This window comes from Mesoplodon bidens, assembly GCF_964165515.1.
Source record: "Mesoplodon bidens genome assembly, chromosome: 1".
In the NCBI taxonomy this organism is placed as follows: domain Eukaryota; kingdom Metazoa; phylum Chordata; class Mammalia; order Artiodactyla; family Ziphiidae; genus Mesoplodon; species Mesoplodon bidens.
The window spans coordinates 16,776,922-16,790,545 of record NC_138176.1 but is presented as its reverse complement, the minus strand read 5'-3'; the positions used below and the strand labels follow the sequence as shown (position 1 = coordinate 16,790,545).

At 46.8% G+C, this 13,624-nt stretch overlaps 1 protein-coding gene across 1 annotated transcript in view; it reads right to left on the bottom strand.

Annotated features, from left to right (window-relative positions):
• Nucleotides 1-2,754: 2,754 nt before the first annotated feature.
• ABLIM1 (actin binding LIM protein 1) overlaps nt 2,755-13,624 on the bottom strand; it is a 186,393-nt gene continuing 175,523 nt past the window's right edge. Inside the window, exons 20-25 of the mRNA XM_081228323.1 lie at nt 12,889-12,953; nt 12,189-12,249; nt 11,395-11,402; nt 10,487-10,561; nt 9,122-9,202; nt 2,755-7,994 (exon numbers count right to left, since the gene is read on the bottom strand). Coding sequence (XP_081084449.1) covers nt 7,881-7,994; nt 9,122-9,202; nt 10,487-10,561; nt 11,395-11,402; nt 12,189-12,249; nt 12,889-12,953 — 404 coding nt within the window. The 3' untranslated portion in view covers nt 2,755-7,880. The remainder of the gene's footprint in view (nt 7,995-9,121; nt 9,203-10,486; nt 10,562-11,394; nt 11,403-12,188; nt 12,250-12,888; nt 12,954-13,624) is intronic.

Below are 13,624 nucleotides of genomic sequence, written 5' to 3'. Positions count from 1 at the left end.
TGTGCTCAACAGGTGTTATGATTTAGCAACAATCTTCTGATGGATCTTATTATTTTGTCTATTTTACAGATGAGCAAACTGAGGCCCAAAGAGGTTCAATAACTGGCCCTGAGACACACAGCTAGTGAGTACCCCCCAACTGCTATTTATAACTGTGCCTTGGTGGTAGTGCTGTGGCTCGTGGCCGACTGAAGGGAACTGGTCAGTCTCACATTGAGAGCCTCCTCTGTGCAGTGTGCCCCCAGAGATTTAGAATATGGGGGATGCATTCCTTGCTTTCAGAGTCACAGGCAGGGACTTCCCTGGTGGTCCAGTGGCTAAGACTCCGAGCTCCCAATGCGGGGGGCCGGGGTTCGATCAGGGAACTAGATTCCCCATGCAGCAGCTAAAAGATCCTGTGTGCGGCAAAGAAGATCCTGCAACTAAGACCGGGTTCAGCCAAATAAATAAATAATTAATTAATTTTAAAAAAGAGGGCTTCCCTAGTGGCGCAGTGGTTGAGAGTCCGCCTGCTGATGCAGGGGACACGGGTTCGTGCCCCGGTCCAGGAGGATCCCACATGCCGCGTAGCGGCTGGGCCCGTGAGCCATGGCCGCTGAGCCTGCACGTCCAGAGCCTGTGCTCCACAACAGGAGAGGCCAAAATGGTGAGAGGCCCCAACGGTGAGAGGCCCACGTACCGCAAACAAATTAAAAAAAAAAAAGAAAGTCACAGGCAGAGGGACATTGAAAAACAGCATGCGATTTGCAGTGGGACAGACGTGGATAATACCAGCTTTGCTGCTCCCTGAACAGTCAGGCACGTTTAATTAGCTTCTGAGCTTTAGTTTCCTCACATGTATAAGCGGAGCTACAATTATCTGCTTGTAGGGCTGTCCTGGGGGACCCAGTTAATGTAAAGCTAACACAAAGCACTCAAGATAGAGACGATCTCACTACCGTTCAGCTGAGGAGCAGAAACACAGGCAGAACGAGCAGTATTAGGCAAAACTTGAAAAGCGTGCAACGTGATGTTCACCCATAGGCGTGCAAAGAATTTACTGGGGCAGGTTGGGCTGGGCCCACCGAGGCAGGCTCCTAGAGAGGGTGTGCACTGGGGTGTGTCTTTGATTTAGGGCAGATGGAGCCCATGGGAAACTCACAGGGTAACTTCAAAGAGCTGTGGGCGACTAATCTCACAGTCAACACTGCCATCATTTCCTTTCCTCAGGGCCGGGTCTCTCCACCTCCTAGAAGAGCTGGACGTCGTACAGAAGACATGACGCTGGCAAAGCTGTAGCGGCGGGGGAGGGCATGGTGTGTTCAGGGAACTCGAGGTGCTCTGGAAGAGCTGGAGGGCGAGATTCGAGGGTGGGCGTGGTGGGAGGGGCAGCCGAGAGCAGTGGGCGAGCCAGGGCCAGGCAGGCAGGGCCTCGGATTCCCAGCGCAGTCCGTGAGCTCTGCTGTGGGCGGGCAAGGGGGACCACCGGACGGCACAGCGAGTTGACTTCCCATGAAATGATGATCAATGGTGGCAAATGCCACAGGGCGCTCAAGATAACCTCGCCTGAAGATCCCACTGGCTGCGGGAACCGCGACCCGAGTGGTGATGTCGGTGTGGGCGGCGGTCAACGGTGAGCGGAACACAGACCTCCAGCCGGGGCCTCCGGGCCCGTTTTCCACAGTAGCCAACTAACCTGCCAGTTGCCTTGAAAATAACCTGTTTCTGGCTTCCAGGAGAGGGTCCACATGAATGCCAGGGCGCCGGGTCCCTGGGCAGGTATGAAGGACTGCATGTTTGTGTCCTCCCCAAATTCTTAGATTGAAGTCCTAACACCCAAGACCCAAGGGGATGATATTAGGAGGCGGGGCTTTGGGGAGGTAATTCGATCATGAAGGTGGAGCCCTCCTGGTGGAAGTAGTTCCCTTCGAAGAAGAGATGTCAGTGAGATTACTTCCTCTCTTCTCTCACCATGTGAGGACTCAAGGAGAGGACGGCTGTCTACAAAGCCAAGAGGGTTCTCGCCAGACATTGGATCTACCAGCACCTTGATCTTGGACTTCCAGCTTCCAGAACTGTGAGAAATAACTGTTTGCCGTTCAAGGTACCCGGTCTCTGGTGGTGTGTTATAGCAGCCCATGTGGACTAAGGCACCAGGCTTGGTAGACACATAGTAGGATGGCTACGGTCGGAGAGACCATTGTGAGTATAAATATATCCTTGTGTTTTCTGGCAAGCCCCAAATCTTGGCGGTGAGGATAACAAGTAAATTGAAATCCTTAAGATTTTCTTTGCTTAAAGTTTGATAATGCAGTGGAGGTCAAAGATGTTTTGAAAGATGTTTTCCTCCCACTGCGTTCTAGTTTCTTAGTAAAATGGCCCAACTCACGGCAGTGGTTCAGAAGCTCCTGTCCTCAAATCTCAAATCCCCAGCCTTGCCTAAGTGATGAGACCATTGCTGCTCTGTGTCACACACAAAACTGAATACCAGCTAGACCAGCACAGTGCAACAGCTCTATTAAATTTTTTTTTTCTTTAGTTGACTTGGTCAATATGGTCTGGGTCATTGGGCAAACAGTTCTGGAATATACCACTGCTATCTGATGCATTTTCCCCTCTAACCCGCCTTCCTACGTGATAAAAGTGCATTCCCAGGACTTTGATTTTGATTTTGTTTTTGTTTTTGTCTTTAGAAGTTGGGCTGGCACTTTTTCAAATGGGACAGACCTTTAAAGGGAGCAGGGGAACCAGAAAGGAAACACGGTGTGGAGGCAGTTACGCATTAAGCACACACTTTATTCACTGAGTTGTGAGGACAACAGTGACGCAGGACAGCGGCAGAGGGGCGGCAGGAGTGTGGAGTGCATTGGGTGTCCCAAGCACAGTAACGCAGGCCCAGGGCCATCCCACCTCTGCACACTGGCATGTGGCATTCAGGATGCCGACCGATATCCACTCACTTTCACGGGGGACATGATACATCTTTTAAGCAGCATTTCTTCCAAATATTTGCTTTCTTGTTTCTGGAAGGGGAGGGGAGGCAGGAAGAACAGTATGCCTTCCAACACTTGAAAAAAATTCCATTAAACCCAACTTAAAAAGGAAAGAACTGCAAAAGCTTCGATGCAGGATTGTCAGCAACTCACAGAAACCACACACGTTTATTACGGGACAGGTCTGTACATAACACCCCAAAAGAACACCAATCCTGCGGACATTCGTCTTCTCTTCCGTAGGGTAAAGAAACATACACATATACAATCACTAAGTGGCTCATTGCCTTTCTGAATGTTAGTGGATGCAGTCTTTTCCTCTACCTTTGGCAAACGGGCTCAAAAAGTGACTCATGGCATCGTCATTCTTGGGAGATACTCATTTGGGAAGAATTTTATTTAATGATATCAATCGCCACTCAATTACACTAAGCATCAGAAAAGATGGGGTTTAGTTTTGCTGTGTACACATATATTGTTTAGAAAGTTTTTCAGCTTAAACTGACCACCTCCCCCTTCCGAGTTTGCCATAAATGAAACTTGCCCCAAATGAAAAATACAAAGATCCATATGCAAAGCGTGTCAGACACCATCTCCCCACTACTCCCTAGGCAGCAAATAGAAAGACAGTGATTTTTTAAATTGCCAAAGTCAAAGTTTCTCCTTCTTTCATTACAACATAATTGGGTAGTTCCCTTAACACACATCGCCACCATAAGGTGTCATTACGAACCTCAAGCCTGAAATGATCGCTTTTTCTGGATAGAATGTTCTTCAAAAGGGAGTACTAATGAGTGAGTTTTAGGGCATCCTGACAAACACTTGGTTTATAAAAAGGAAAATGATTTTACAAGCCAGATAAAATCAAGCCTGGCCTAGGAAGTAGATTAAACAGTGACCGGAAATACAGATGAGGTGATTTGTAAAAACTGAGCTTGCTGCAGAGGATGCAGAAGGGTTGATGGCACGGAGTTCATCTTCCTTCCAGCATCTTTCCTGACAGTCAGAAAGAGGGCTCTGGGAGCCCACAGCCTGGAGGGTCCCCTGCCCCTTCAACATGCAAGAGAACGCTAACATCAAGTTTGCTTTAAAGAGTTTTTTAGAAAGACCTACCTAGTCAAAAGTGGTTCATTTGAATTTTTAAACTTGCAAAAGCATAGATACATATATTGTATAATCATCTAAGAAGCAGTTCTTTAGAAAAAGGTGTTTGCTTTAAAGTGTAAAGAAGTTAGATGAAAGTTTTAGAAACATTTCTAGCAAGACTTTTCCAAGTGGAGTTGATTGACATCACCGGATGGAGGGGATAGGAATTGAAGAGAGCATTGTTCCAGCCTCACCTCGGAAGAGGAAACTCAGCTTGGAAACAACAGAATGGGGAGTTGGGGAGAAGTGGGGAGACTAGAGGACATGACAGATAGAAACTACTTTTTTTTCTTTTCTTTGCGCCTTATTACCCATTGTCTCTAGCTTTTCTGTTCAAGGTTTCAGGGAACAGGCAGTTTACCTTTTGTTATTGAAGGAGTCACATTAAGAACATTTCATAATGAACCCAAACCAACATGTAGATACCCAGCGAGCTGGACAAGTTTCCAAACGCTCTTTATATCTCAACATAAATCACACCAGAAGACTAAATGGTATCCTGGCTTTTTTGGAAGAAACTTTAAAGGAAGCACTGACTTTCAGGTCATCATAGAGGCCTCTTCATGCAATCAGCCTATGCTTCAAGAATCACTAGTAAGCCCAATGCTCAAAAATGTAGCCCTTTATGTATGCACTAGGGAAGCTTACCATGTGTATACTTCCTTTCCTAGAGTAAACAATCCTCATTAATTTGATTGTGTTAACAACTGGAATTTTTTTATGCGGGGCAGGGTTCAAGCAGAGAACACTGATTTCCTGTGTAGTGACCTGGACATTTTCGGGACAAGCATGCTGAGTCCAGTTCAACAAAACACATAGGGCGTTGTAGCCCACTGATTCAATTTGGCAGTTGGAAGAATCAGGTTGCCCTGTGACCCATGCCCGTGGCTGGAGCCTTCTGCTGGGGAGTGGGGTTGGGAAGCCCACTCTGCATTCCCAGTGCCCCCTTCCCTAGAGCACAGCACTGCTCTGCTTGCAGCCAGGAAGCTACTGGCATTTTCTGGCAAGGCATTTTTGCACGGTGTAGTTTAAATTAGCTCATACACTTGATATGGAAAGAAGCTATTTCCCACCCCACCCCCCGCCAAGATGGATGCAAAACTGAATTCAAAAGTTACAAGAAAAGTAGAGTTTCATTAGTGGCGGCAAATTTAGGCTCAGTTCTTTAACTACCATCGCCATTTTTCTTACACTGACATTTAATCTGCAAGTACGTGGATTATAACTCATTAGCCGATGAAAAAAAAACCTCTCCTCCAGCCGAGCCCTCGGATACGTTTGGCCATCCTTGCTACTGGTCGTGGCAGGGGAACACTGGGACTACACCATGGTCCTCACCCCTCACACTTTGCCAGAGCGAAGCAAGGATTAGGACACACAGGTGTTGTGCCCAGGCTACCCATGCAGGAGAGGTCACAGAAGATGGGACAGCGGATGTACTGAATGAAGCAAGAGGCAACAGATAGATGAAAGGGTGAAACTGTGAGCTGCAGTCTGCCTTCAGTCCAAGGAGGAGGTGGTCTCACACCTACCTCATCAGAGCCATTTGCTAAATACGTTAGTAGGTCCAACACACACACACACACACACACACACACACACACACACACATTTGTGAGAACAGTCCTCAAACATTCAGTGTCTAGCAAAGGTCAGGCAGGTTTAGATTCCCTCGGGAAGCACACAGAATACTATGAAGCAATTGCAGTATTCACTACAGCACCCGGTTGCTAGAGTGTGTCACACGTTAGGTCTGCAGTACAAGGTCAGAAAGAATATTCTACTTGCTTTTTACCACTGGTGGTGTCAGCTACTAACTCATTCTAATACTTGGTGCCAGCAGGAAGAATCTCTGAGCTTTTATGATTAGTGGCATACGCAGGTGAAGTCAGATGTTTTCTTCTTTGGCTTTAAAATAGAGTTTAAATTCCTAAACAGAGCCCCAAAGCATGACAATAAATGTGACAACCTCCTACACGTGAGTCACGTCCTGTCTGAGTCTCAGCCAGAGGCTTTCAGGAACCATGGTGGGGTCTTAAATGCAAGTTTTGGGGTAATCTTCAGCTCCAATGTGAATCTTGTGTTACTGAGTTTGAGGACTCCAGTGAGATGTTCTGCTGTCTACACACAGTCTGATCCTAGGTCTGCGGTCTTCGGTCTGATGCTGACTTGAGCTACATCTGTCATGGAATATGCTGGCTTCTAACCACCAACACCCTTCCACAGGGGACCTGGTGGCAGGGATGCAGTTAGCCTCACTCTTGACCTTTGAGTCATGTGCACCTGTGCAAACGTCCCTGAGGAGCTGCAGCACAGTGGGACAAACATTCGAGCAGGAATGAAGTTTAAAAGCACATGCAGACTCACCAAACTGCCCTGGGTGAGTGAAAACACATAAACACACACATGCAAACCAGGAAGTCAACAGAGCTAGGCAAGAAAGAAAGCTCAAAAGACCAAGTTAAATCAGTTGGAGGCAATCTACCTTGGAGTTGCAGAGATTTCAAAGAGAAAAACATGCCTTTCCTTAGCCTACTACTGAAAAGACCTTTAAAAAAACCAAAATCAGCGAGGGCTTGATGTGATTTAGAGGATGCCGGATAGACAGCAGAGTTTGCTGGGTGGGAGAACTTGCATTGAGAGGAGACAGAACTTTTGTTTTTGATCAAGACTGCTGTGGCCTTTGGACAAAACTCACCTAACAGAATACAACTGGGCCAATCTGGAGACAATCCCCCTTTCCTTTCTTTGTAAGAGTGGAGGGCTGCGGGGCTGAGACATCTCCTGTCCTTGGTGGGGAGAAGCACGCTTTCTGAAGTAGAAAAGGGTTTAAGGAGAATTTTCATTCACTCCTTTTCCTCTCTTAATTCTTTTTTCTTTTTAATAATAGGCTAAGTGGGCTTCTCTGGTGACGCAGTGGTTGAGAGTCCGCCTGCCGATGCAGGGGACGCGGGTTCGTGCCCCGGTCCGGGAAGATCCCACATGCCGCGGAGCGGCTGGGCCCGTGAGCCATGGCCGCTGAGCCTGTGCATCCGGAGCCTGTGCTCCACAACGGGAGAGGCCACAACAGTGAGAGGCCCGCGTACCGCCAAAAAAAAAAAAAATAATAATAATAATACTAATAATAGGCTAAGTAATTTGCCAATCAGGTCCTAGCATACAGTAGGGGACAAGGAGCATGTTAAAAATGACTTTGGTGGCTGTTGAAACAGAGCTGCCGGGGGCCCCGATTCTGCTTTCCCTCCTGCTGAAGCCCAGGCAGGGCTGCAGGAGGCCAGTGAGGAAAGGGAGGGCAAAGGCTGCTGCCACGTGGACCTATCCCTCGGGCTCTTCCTTCTCAGCCGCGGCGCTACATAATAAATATACTTGTACTTTGGAATTATTACAACTGCTTTTGTCCATGCGGCATCCTAAGGGCACTTGCTGGCTCTTACCCATACAGTCCCACTATTATTGAATAACAGTTGAAAGAAAACAAAAGTAGCTCCTGCTGTGCACATAAGGTGATGGAAAAAGGTCACACGTGAACACTACTGTCGAGGGTGGGCACACAGACATTTCTACCCCACTGCTTCTGGGCGAACGTTGCCATGGGCTGGCCCGACATTTGGCTCATGGGTGTTTTAATCAGATTTTCCCTTTTGGTTGCTGCTGAGGGACAGTAGTTTGCAAATTCTCCAATCAAGTTTGGGCCTTCCTACAACATCCTATGTGTCACCGCCATGGTCAGTCCTTTTTCTAATTGCTGTCTATGGGTGGTACTCAGAAGAGTTTTGCTTTTTTCTTCATGTCGTTGCGTCTCCAAAGAGGTAACTTGTCAAAATCCTGGATGGACATTCCAAAGATTTCCCGAAACACTTCTGGGGCTAAGTGGCGCTGTGATGGGAGAAGAGAACAGTGGTCAGTCCTGATGGCCACATGGATGACCTTGAGAGTTGCTCTCCAGTTTATAAGTAATTGTTTTGAAGAGCAAAAGGCAGAATGATGGAAGAGGAGTTTATCTTTGAGGCTTCTTAGCAGGCACTGGACCCAGTGGTTCCTTACCTGGCCAGGCCAGGTGAGGCACCCTTCCTACCAAAGAAAAGAGCTGGTGGAGTATTAATGATGATTGTAATAACACTGCATGGCCATGGGGCACGGTACGAGGATTCATTATGCTGGAGGTGACTCCACTTCAGGTCCTTGGGACGCTGAGGAGATGCAGGGAAAATGGACCAGAGCAATAAGAAAGCCAGAAAGAGACTTCCAGAGGGGTCCTTTGGCAGCCCTGGGGCGTCTTCCTGGCTCAGCAGTGGGAGTTCAGGTGGTTGCTTGGTCTACTGAGGAGACCAAGAACTTCAATCTCTGGTCTGCCTAGTAAAGTTCTCTTAGGACAGTGGAGGCTTTATTCTCTGTGCCAGCCTGACCTCACATACAGATGTACTGCTTTTTGTCAGAGAAAATTAATGATTCTTTATGAGGTTAGCAGACAGAGTTTTTCTTAATTAAAACCATTCAGATGGAAAAGTACAAAGATCAGTCTTCCACATCTAAGGAGGTCTTGGGTAGGTGTACCCAGCTAACCCTTCAACAAGGAATGTGGAAACAGCCAAGAGAGAAACTTGCCTAGTACACACCTCTTTACTGAACGCTCCCTCCCCAACCTCAACAAACTCAACCCAGGCTCAGAGAAAGATAAGGATTTGGGGGTATCTGAAGAGTGATGGAGTCTCCATTCTACATCACCAGCCCTAAATGAGGGCAACATCACATTTCCAAAGAAAATGACTAAACTCATACTGCATCTCCTGGGTTGTTCTTCTGAGTTTTACCATACGTTTTTAGGCTCATCTCCTAAATACAAATTTGGGTTTTCCTCCAAGTTAGCTTAGTTTAACCTAGGTTGATCCTTTTTATTTTTTGCCTTAACTGGAACATTTCTTAGGGAAAAGTTGTGGAAAATGCACAGGAATATGCAGTTGGGACAAGTTTGTTTGTTTGTTTGTTTGTTGTTTTTTTTTTACCTCTAGCCTGGTTCTGTCCACGTCTCTTAGGATTTTGCTGCGCCCTCTGTTGGTCACCATCAGCATTTCATATGGAAATATCTGAGAAGCAAAGAAAAACACCTCTTCTAGAATACTGCTATTCATTTTATTTTATTTTATTTTTTTTGGCCATGTGGCATGTGGGATCTTAGATCAACTAGGGATCGAACCCGTGCCCCCTGCAGTGGAAGTGCGGAGCCCTAACCACTGGACAGCCAGGGAAAAATTCCCACCGCTGTCCATTTTATTAACAAGCAGAAGCTACCTAAAATCTAAGACTCCCAAGATAGAGCTTCTAAGACACTATGGTTAGAGTATTAGAGTGATGGGTGTTCCTCACTCAAGTCTCCAGCAGACAGGGTCAGGTTCCTATACATTCCCAATACCCACAAGTGTCTCATGTGGCACCGTGCCTCTGGAGGGCGTTGATGAGTAAAAGAATACAACTTAGTATGTATTGGGGATGAAGGTAAAAATTAGAAGAGAATTGAAATTACAGGTATATGTTTTCCAAGGCAGTACACATTTGCAGGGTTAAACAATCTCGTTCCATGACCAGCGCATGAATCCAGGGAACCATGCAGCCCCAGAAGCAGTGTTTTGGTAGATGGCCTATTGAAATAAGCCCCAGTTATAGTCACCAAGGAGCACAGCTCTTGGATACCTTTGGAGTCACAGGATGTTCTGGAGCTGGGGCAACCAATCATCCCAGTTTGCTTGGGACTGAGGAGGATCCCAGGATGCAAGACTTCCGGTGCTATAACCAGGGAAGTCTTGGGCAAGCTACGATGTGTTGGTCACCCTATCTGGAGTGGGCTGTAGCTGCTCCACGTGGAGCAGGCTTTGCCATGCTCATGGCAGGGGCCACGTAGACACCGAGGTCATAGGAGAGAAGCGCTGGTACTTCACTGGGGACACACAGCACCAGACCCAGTGAGGGCTTAAACCTGCCGACTCGGTGTGAAAAACCCACAGAGTGGAAAGATGCTTTATGACACGGCTTGCCTAATGCACTGGCCTGGAGCCAAGTGGGTCTCAACCCTGAAAATGGTGAAAAAGATAGAAAATCAAATCTTTTTAGGGTTATGTCCCAGTTTCATCCCATGTGAGAGGAAAGAGAAAAAGAGCCACACTTGGGCTTCCCTGGTAGCGCAGTGGTTGAGAGTCCGCCTGCCGATGCAGGGGACATGGGTTCGTGCCCCGGTCTGGGAAGATCCCACATGCCGCGGAGCGGCTGGGCCCGTGAGCCATGGCCGCTGAGCCTGCGCTCCGCAACGGGAGAGGCCACAACACTGAGAGGCCCGCATACCGCAAAAAAAAAAAAAAAAAAAGAGCCACACTTGCCTTTGGTTCCAACATGTTAGGCATGGAGACACCCCGGTCCATCCTCATTCCAGGCATGTGGCCATCTGGGAGGGTCTGCAACAGAAATACAGGTTTCAGGAGCAGCCCATGGCAGCATGGGGAGCTGAGGGAGAGCTCTGTGGGCTCCTAGACCTCCCTGTTTGGGTCTCAAATCTTCACTGCCATTTTAGAGATGTGTCATCTTAATTACCATGGATTTTTCAAAATGAGCTCCTTGTTAAATAAAAGCAGGGATAGTGGGAATGCTGCTCTTTTATACTCCAGTTGATGAAAGGTTTTGGCTTAATAACTATTACTAATCCCTGAATGCAGGCTGCACGCATTGAAGTATATGGTACATCAAAGAACTGCCAGGTCTATGCTTGTTTTTTTTTTTTAATTCTAATCTTAGCTTTCTTTGCATTTTTCCCCTTTTCTCATTCTCCATTATCATTTTACAAGGTTTAGGTTCTAGGAAAAAAGAATGGTACCACAGCAGCTCTTTCCTATTGGCCAAGACAGGGGTTTCTTTTCATCTGTGACCACACAGAGGAGGGGAGGGCCTCAAGGAGTGAGTGGTTATAACTAAAAGAAAAAGCAGCTGTATGTGTGTGGACCCTTGATGCTGGTCCACTTCCACCCCAGAGAGGATTCTCCAAAGGCAGAGCAAGAGGGTCCTCTGACACCTGCTCTGGTTCATGCAGGCCTGCAGGACCAGGTTGACCTGGGCGCCAGGTATGCCTGCTGCTTATGGCTCCTCACATCTGTGGACTAATGATTAGATGGATCAACCAAAGTCAGGGTCTTCTCAACAGAAACCCTTCCCTGGAGCAGCAGCAGAACGTGTCTGGATTGTGAAAAGGCTGTTTTGCTGGTGTGGCCAACTTGAGAAAGGCAGTGTTCCATACCTGGTAGTCTGGAAAGGAAAGAAAAAGAAAATCTCAGAAGGGCAAGACCACAGAAAAAAATGGAAACATCAACAGAGATTATACCCTATTGCAATTCTCCAAACATTCCCCAACAAGCCACGCTCTCCTGGCTCCGGCTCTCTGTGCACACTGCCTGGCTGCTCCCTGAAGCTGGAAGATGCCTGCTCTGGTTTTAGTTATCAGTTTAAACACCATTTCTTGTGGAAGCTGATACCCTGAAGGTGTTTCTCCCTTCTCTCTGCATCTCCGATCACAGCATTTATCTCACAGAGTTTCCCTCTCTCTTTCTGTCTCTGTCACATGCATTTTTTATTAGTTATCTATTTTATACATATTAGTGTATATATGTCAATCTCAATCTCCCAGTTCATCCCAGCCCTGTCTGCCACCCCTTCCTGCCCCCTGCTTTCCCCCCTTGGTGTCCATACATTTGTTCTCTACATCTGTGTCTCTGTTTCTGCCTTGCACACCAGTTCATCTGTAGCCACATGCATTTTGAAGGTAGGCCCATGTCTTGCTTATCACGGTACTTCCAGGGATCTAATTAGTTCTCAGCACATAGCAGGAACAATGAATTCCCTCCTACAAACTCACTTCTTGTGGTCTCACATCAGGAGAGGTCCTCTGGGATTTTAGTAAATGCCCTGATGGCTCAGAGGACAGATGTGACCTGACCGTAGGATGTGACACAGCCTGAGCCCAGCCAACATGCCTGTGACAGCACAGCCCCTTCTGTCCCTTGGTCAGCCAACACCCAGCCGCAGGGCCCTCACCTCGCACTCCCCCGCTGACATCCCCGTAGCTGTTGTACTGAGCAAAGTCTGTAGAAACAGGCTGAAATGAAGAAAAACACACCATTAGAAAATCTGCTCCACAGTACTCGTTTTGGAGTCAGGTGAAAAGAAAGATAGGATGTACAACATCCTAAGAATTCCTCCCAAGCCGAATTCCTGGACCCCTATTATTTTTCCTACGTAGTTCTTCTTCTCTGAAATACCTGTGTTTTGTGGTATATCCTATGCTACTGCTCAGCAGGTCCTTGGCAAGCAAGTATCTCTTGCTGATAAATAAAAACACATTTTTCCACATCACAGCTACACAGTTACACTTGTTCTATGCTTTGTGCGGAGGGAGGTTGTGACAAACTTTCCTGTATCTTTTTACAGCAGAGATAATGGCTCCAGTAATTACTTTTTGCTTGATTGTAGAAATATTTGGCACACAATTCATCTAGTCTTCCCATAAGCTTATACAGGCTATTCTTTTATCTAAAGTCAATTTCTCTTTCTCTCAATAGAAAGATCTTATTTTGCCTGTAACTCAAAGTGATTTACCAGGAGAGCAGAGTGATTACAATTTTCATTATATCCAACACTGAGATCATATTGTCAGATGTATTCAGACAATACAACAGCACTCCAACCAGGACTCAAGAGGGAAGAGACTCAGAAACGAGTAATTGAGAAATCTCACCCGGTGAAGCCCATTTTTCCCATAGCCTGGGAGAGATGAGGTTTTCGATGATAGAGCATGTGAAGCTGAATAAGAGAAAGATAAAAAAAAAGTAATTGTTAGGAACCCAAAGTCCAATTCTTTCATGAAGTTGGCAGTGTATCTTCTACCCTACAGAATAGAAGATTTAGAAAAATAACAATCCAAATATTGGGCTCAAATGTTCACAAAATGCCACCATATTTGGGTGATGCAGGGAATGGGTGGGCAGTGAAATTTTCGAGGCGGGATGGGGAAGGAAGAAGTGCTTGGCATCTCTGAATCCTCAACACAATCCTAATAATGATGGTAGTGTTTCCATTTTACAGGAGAAGAAATAGGGGCTAATAGAAAGTTAAGTATCTTGCCCACGGTTGCTCAGCTTGTAAAGATCTAAGCAATGATCGAAACCCAGGGCTATTGGGATACATAGGCCCAAGCCCCAGTTGGTATGGCAGCGATAACTGATCTGGAGGCCTACACTTAAGTTACTAAGATCTACTGGCCAACCACAGTTGGACTTCTGGGAGGCTTGGGATAGGGTAGCCCATTGATCAACGGCGTGGACACCTCGTAAACTGCTGGGCTTTGGAGGCAGTAGACCTGGGCTTGAATTCTGGCTCTGCAACTTAACACATCTGCATCTTCGGGCACGGTATTCCATCTTGTTAAGTCTTCATCTCTTGACCCATGTAGATACAGTGCTATTTATTTTTAT